The following is a 7,136-nucleotide window of genomic DNA, read 5'->3' on the forward strand; positions in this document are numbered from 1 at the left end:
CTTCTTTCATCAACTATCCAGGTTCTCCTCAACTGTAGTAAGAGACTGCACCAGAAATTGAACATATGCATATGTTATATAATGTCTGAAAAGCCATAAGGTTGTGCTTTCGAAGGAAGATTTTGCATGTACATAGTATAATAGTATCAATGTCAAGTCATTAGTCCAGAAGAAATCAAGAGGGAAAAAGAAGTTTTTTAATCTTAAAAAAAAAAACCCCAAAACCAACAACAAAAACAAACCCACACAAACGTGATGTATTTTTTTGTCTCAATACAATGGTTCCTGAGAGGCACAAGAATACAGCAGACCCTTATTCAGAGCCTTTTTGGAAGAGGCAAAGAGTAAGCAATTTTGAAGTTTTATCAAAGCATATCACTGGAAAATACTTAAGGAGCCTCAGAGAGAGAGGCGTAATATATGACTTGCAGTCTAATCTCTCTCAACTGTTCCTACGCTCCTCCATTTTCTCTCTTCACTAATAGACAGTAATGATGTAGGCTTTTCAGTGAAGTATTGGTTAAAGAGGAAAAGAGTACCTACAGCTGAGACCTAAGACTTGGATTGTGGACTGATCTCTAATTTTACCAGTAGGAGTTAAGTAACCATCAATTTGCCAATTCCAGCCCTGAGAAAAGAGCTTGCAAAGTTATCAAAGCAGTTTTGTCATCAAAAGACACTTCACTCCCTAAGACTTTGTTTCAAGTCACGATTCATCACTGAGGGCAGAATTGCAACATGTTACGCTAGCTACCCTTTTCAACTATGAAAGCTGAAGACAAATGGAAACATACAAAAAAATGTTTGCTCAATTACAATGACAAAACACACAGAAATTGCTAAATTACATCAAAGATGCTTCAAAAGGCATAGTGTGATACACAAAGACATTTGCACAAGTTTAAACTGTTACCTCCTGGACATCCTCTGGATTTTTTCTTGAAACAATCTGAAAAGCAAAACAAAAAACCATATAAGCGCTTGGATTTTCAGTTTGGAAGTTAAAGAGTAACATACAACGATTTGCTGCTGAAGAGAAAAATCTGGAAAAAGGCAAACAGTTGCATGTTCCTCTGCACTCAGAAATGTTTTCATTTAGTTTCAGAGAAGTCTAATATCCAAATACAACATGGTGAGGTATTTTAGCAGCAGAGTCAGTCACTGTGATTAGAAATAAAGATGCACATTCTAGGCAAAATGGTACAGAAGGCATCTCACAAAACTAAGCTACATAGAGCACATCCCCCATCATCTTTCCAGTCTCTTCCTATTAATTCATATTAGGGCCACATTACTCCCAATAAGCGGAGCTAATTAAGGCTACTTGGCTTAATATAAGCTGCACACAACCTCACTGTGAATGTGAGGCTTTGCATTTACTAAGACAGTATTTCCACTTTACTTACAGCCATCAATGCGCACACACGTCTGACTCTATCCTTGTGTATTTGTTTCTCCTTAAACACTCTTTGCCTAATTAATTATAAATGACTTTGTCCAGAGGAAAATCACAGTGAAAACGAGGCTTGGCTACACACCATAAAGAAGCCTGTATTTTGTCAGGATTTTTTTCTTTAAATAAATATTGATCGCAAAAGCCTTTGTAATCCAAGTTCTGTATTGGGCTTATAAACAGCAGTAAGAGCATATCCACACAAATAAACAAATCAAATAAAGACATCTTTAATTCATAACTGCAATTATCTTGTGCAAGTTAGTATATCCTTCATTATAACTCAGCCAAAGCTGTTTAACAAAATAATTAGCCTATTGTTAGCTAAAGCAAAATAAGGCATTCTCAATCCAAACTGAGACTACCCACACACTGACACACCCCAGAATAATTAATGCTGTGAATAGGTGATGCATATAGGCAAGCGCAAGCTTGCACCCCAGAGACTAAAACACCATCCCGCTGTATCGCAAGCACCACACAGTTGTTGCTTTAAGATGGAAGTCACTGAATCCACACTTTCCTCTTGCTAAGTGACAATAACATACCCCTCATACTTCCCACAAACCAGCTCTCTTCCTCCCTTTCATTTTTCAAGAATCCTTGCCAAAGCCTCCCAGATTTCCTAACATCAGTTTACTACACAGCCCAGCCACTGTAATCTTTCACACATTTTGGAGGAGACGACAGAAAAGAGAAGTGTTACCTTCTCTAGCAACCTCCCAAAAGACCTAAAACATTTTCCTTCACAAGTCTAAGTTCTTTCTCTCACCTTGCACATCAAAGTCCTCTTCTTCCAGCGTAGTCTACATTGATAAAACCTTCCTCAACTTCTCCTCACTCTTGAGTAATCTAATGTTTGGCAACTTTACCAATTTTAACCTTGGCAGCTGTTGCTCCTTCATTCACTACCAGGCAGTTCATATGTACAATTGGTGAAATATTTCTAACCTTCTTTTCTAATAGCTGGCGTACTTGATGTAAGGAGCCTGTAGAGCTGGGGGAAGAAGATATCATAGGCATGGCTACACATCACAGAAGAACACCAAAGGGCACACACCAACTGCTTTGCTTTACAGTTCACCTTTAGTAAAAGCCTTGCAACAGTTTTGGCAGCTAGGTAAGTTACCAGATGGGCAGAAGGAGACCCAGAGAGATGAGTAATTACCCAGCCAGTTAGTAAGAATCTGGAATAAAACCCAGAGGCCCTGTTTCACACTTGTTCTAATATTACATTGCCTTCTATATCTACCAGCCATGCCAACTTTAAGTCAGTACGTAATAATTTATGTGGTGTCCTACTTTGTTCTTCATATCCTTTTCTGAAGGTCAACCTCAGAAGAGGTCTGCCCCTTCAATCCAACCTACAATCAACCTAGAGACTTGGCAAAGATGATCCAATCCCCCAAATTTTCAGTGCACTTTTTTAATCCTCCCACAAGGATCAATGCAGTCAGCTCCTTCTGCATACCTGTGATACGAGCAACTTTAATCTACCTTTTAAAATATCATTAGAATACCCACCAATGAGCCAAGAAATGCATAATTACTGTGTTAGGCTCTGAAAACAGAGATCCTACAAGGATCCTCACCATCAAACAAAGTATTTCAGATTATCCTGTTCCTTGTCTGACCTGCAGCTATCCAACGTAACTCATTAGAATTTTAATTATCATTAATAATTGTAATCTTCTAAATTATCTGAACTTTTATTAGTGGCCTACATTTTCAGATATCATTAAAGAACACTCCTCGTATCACAACTTGCTGATATCTCTGTTCTTTAGCCTTTGGAAATGGATATAAAAAAATCCAATATTCATTTAATCTTGTCTGCACTTACAATTATTTTACAGTTTACTAGTAAATAAAATATATATTCTCTGCTATACAAACAAAACCTTTAAGAAAAAGCAGCAATAAGGATAGACCACCTTAGCACTCACAAGAGACTGCATGGGTAGTTGTGCCTTTGGATCAGATGTTTAGGACACACTAAACAAGTGCTTTCTCATCCATGATTATTAATCTATCATTATATTGGAACAGAAAGTTCCTTTAACTTCGTTTCACAAAGGATTCACTCATACACGACTGAAAGGAACCAGAAATCTCCACTAGCACGTACTGAGTACCCTAGATCTCAGCCAGAAGGGTATTCAACACAACAGGAAGATCCACCTCACTTTTTTCCTGGCGGTCCCCCAAAGTTGCTGAGCATCAGATCAGCAAATACAGCTGTAGTGCTGTGATATCAACCATGGAGCCAGATCACCGCAGGAACAGGAGGGAGGAATAGGAGGAGAGAAAAAGGGAGGGCAACAGATATGTACATTGAATTATTTTTAAATCATTTTGTTCAGCATCTAACTCCTCAAATCCTCACTTCAAGTACTATGTTAACAGATTACCAGACAGAGCCCTACTGAAACAAAAGTTATTTATACTTCTACATTTGTGAATCCAAAGCATCCTTTGCTGCATAAAAGAGAAATATTTTTTCACTTCGAGGATTTTAGATATCAAAACACACTGAAGAACTAATGATCTCTGGTTAGCTCAGTTTAATTTGGACAGCTCACAGACTGATCAGCTCCTTGCTCTGTACTAAATCACACGCAGTCAGCACACTGTCTGATTCTGCACTGCCTCGCTTGGAAAAGCACCAGAGCATCTACAACTTATGGAACATCGAGAAAGAGTGACATTCTTCACTAGTTAGCCACAACTTGCTTTTGAACAATTCTGCATAAAATAAAGTATCACAGAGCATTTTAACCGGCTTTAGCCAAAAAGAACAAAGTCACCAGACCAAAATAAGCATAAGTCTTGGCTCATTCCTATTACTCCCTATTGCACTGACACAACTTTTTAAAACACACACACAGACTTCGCCCATCATGAGCTACTGCAGAAAGACGATGGCACTGTTTTCCTCCTTGCCTCTATCTCAGGAAAGGCTTTTTAGATTAAAACATCATAGGGAAAAACAACTCTTCCCCCCCCCCCCCCTTAACAAATACTACATTTTATTGGACTAAAAAGAATGTTTTCAACACATCCCATATTTGTGTTCAGTGGACTTGTATACACATATTTGACAAAAGAATAAAAAAGATTTTTAATTTCACAAGTCACACAAAGTGATCATAGTCGAACAACCTGATCACTACAATATATATACACATACAGAACACTGTATTCTTTTAGTTAAGGCAAGGGTGCATATAAACATACATTGCTCTCACAGGCAGAACATCTACAGCTGCAGGAACTACAAGATCACAGGTCATTTAAATAAACTCTGTCCCTCTGTGACACTTTCTGATGCTCTCAATATATCCCACCATACCTGTGACCTGAACTCCCACTCCTCTTGCACCTATCTCCATGTATTTACTTACTCCCCTCCCTTTTTGGCTTAAATAGGAAAGTGGAGGAAAAAAGAAAGCAAGAAACTTCCCTAGGGGAACAGAAGCAGCTTTCAGCAAAACTAGGACCAAGCCAGCTCTCCCAATACCCAGTTATTTGCTTCAGCTTTTCTTCTTCTCCTACTATTTTACTTCTCCTCCTCTCTTATTCACCCAGACCCTCTTCTGCCCAGATGGGGTGGAACCCTAGGAACATGAAGTGCTTAAGAAAGGGGCTGTCTAAATATTCTTCAACTCAGACAGCTCTGCACTTCCAGCGCAGGTATGCTGTACCTACATACTCTGTGCCCTCGTTTTCCCTGACTGCACTGTGGGGCAGGCAGGAAGACAGAGCAATTCAACTGTAACCTATCCGAGAGATTTGGGGGAGAAGAGGGGAAAAAAAGAAAGAAAGACAGAGTTGTTCGTTTTTAAGCTATTCTCGTACGCCCTGCAGCAAACAGGAAAGAAATTGACAGTTAATTGCAAAGCGCGTTTGAGGCGATTACAACGTTACGTGAAGCTACAAGTTTGCAGGAGGCGACTGAGGCTCAGCCCAGGAGACGGAGACGCAGCCGCGTCCGAGCCTTCCCTCCCTCCCACCCGCGTCCCTGAGAGGGGTTTCCACGTCGCGACCGGCCTGATCCGCGCAGGGCACGCCAGGATCCCCATCGGCAGCCCCGCCACAGGCTCTATTCCGCACATAGCGGCAGCTTTAAAGACCAAACAACAGGCAGGCCGGGCCCGGGGACCTGAGGAGGCGAGGGGCACGGCGGCGGCCCGCGGCGCCCCGGGCAGCCGGCACGGAGGAGGCCGAGGCCGGGGTCGGGGCCCGGCCGGGCGCTGACTCACCCGCGCCGTGACCTTGTAGACGGTGTGCCCGCGGGGGTGCCGCCGCGGCTCCGTCACCGTGTAGAAGCGGGCCAGGTCCCCGCCGCTCTCCCGCGGGCTCAGCATGCTGCCCCCCCCGCCGCAACGCCGCCACCGCCGCGCCGGGCCCCGACCCAGGCGGAAGCGGCGCCCAGGAACGCCCCGCCCCGCCCGGGCGGTGCCGGGGGCCTGGCCGGGCCGGGCCCGCCCCGCCCCGCCGCGGGGAGGCCCGGCCGCCCGCCCGCCCGCCGCGAAGGGCGACGGCCCTGCGGCGGCTGCCCGGGCGCTTCTGTGGGTGTTCTTTAACTGGGTTTGGCGGCTGGGCCGAGGCTGAGCCAGAGGCGGGCGCCGCAGCCGCCAGGGTGCTGGACGGCCCCGGGCCTGGCCGGGCCCTCTCCCTGCCACACCGCTTCCAGGTGCCGGTTTTGTGTATGCCCGGTTCCTAACAGGCAGCTTGGATGTGGCCGCCTTTCCCGGAGCCTGGAAGTCTGCGTAGCGTGCATGAGGGCAGGGTGTCATGGTCAAATCATCCAGGCACAGCCCTGCGGCAGTCCAGTCCTGTTCAAGGTACTCTGCTAGGGCACGCCTGTGAGGGATTTACACTCAGCAGTGACCACCGAGCCCCCTTCAAATACAGGCAACCCATGGCGTCTACAAATCTGTAATGAGACCTTCCACTGACAGAGCTGGTACGCTGCTTCCAGCATTTGCCGTGGGCTATTTTAAGATATGCTGCCCTAAATCTAAAGGCCTGCAACACAGAAATGACTCACGGATTTTAAAGAGGAATGTTAAGAGAAAGGCAAGTTTGATGGCTACCGAATCGCCATGTTTTGTGTTTCGTGTCTTCTCCAGATTCTTTAAGCTGTACCTGGACTTCTCCCTGCAGATGGGCTCTCGTGTGCGCGCAGGTCTGCGAAACACTTTGGTGTGAGGAAACTCTCTAGGGTTTGAGGTGTATTGCTTCAGTTCAAAGGAGCGCAACTTTGCGCTGCAAGATGTTCTCCTATCGTAAGATTACAGGTACCTTCAATTACTTGGCTGTAGCACGATCTATACCAACATAGATCTATACAAATAGAGATCACACTTCAGATTATATAAACTGTTAAGAATGTTTTCTTTTTTTATCACTGTGTTTTCATTCATTTAATAGCAGATGTTCAAAAATCAGCTTTTCATTACCAGGTTATTAATATCTCTGATCTCATGCAGGTCTTTGACATAAAGAAAAATAATTAATTGCATTTCTTTGTAAAAGATGAGATACTCTTGTACTGAAGCTCATAGTAAGCAAGTGTCTCTCCTTTAAGGATGACTGAACGGCATCATGAATGTTTACAACATTCTCAATTATTGCTATGTAAATGAAAGGTCGTCTTCTATAATCACATTCATTTTCT

The 7,136-nt window shown here is 43.7% G+C and overlaps 1 protein-coding gene across 7 annotated transcripts in view; it reads right to left on the reverse strand.

Moving 5' to 3' along the window:
• Positions 1 to 5,820, reverse strand: part of RPS6KC1 (ribosomal protein S6 kinase C1) — a 92,340-nt gene extending 86,520 nt beyond the window's left edge. For 4 of the 7 annotated variants that reach the window (XM_050893344.1, XM_050893343.1, XM_050893338.1 and 1 more), the window contains exons 1-2: positions 5,716 to 5,820; positions 914 to 949 (exon numbers count right to left, since the gene is read on the reverse strand). In XM_050893344.1, the coding sequence (XP_050749301.1) occupies positions 914 to 949; positions 5,716 to 5,820 (141 nt within the window). Of the gene's footprint in view, positions 1 to 913; positions 950 to 2,225; positions 2,237 to 5,715 lie in introns of those variants that run through there. The other 3 variants (XM_050893342.1, XM_050893340.1, XM_050893341.1) reach the window with 2 other exon arrangements.
• Positions 5,821 to 7,136: the final 1,316 nt, after the last annotated feature.

Source organism: Gymnogyps californianus, chromosome 3, assembly GCF_018139145.2.
Source record: "Gymnogyps californianus isolate 813 chromosome 3, ASM1813914v2, whole genome shotgun sequence".
NCBI lineage: Eukaryota > Metazoa > Chordata > Aves > Accipitriformes > Cathartidae > Gymnogyps > Gymnogyps californianus.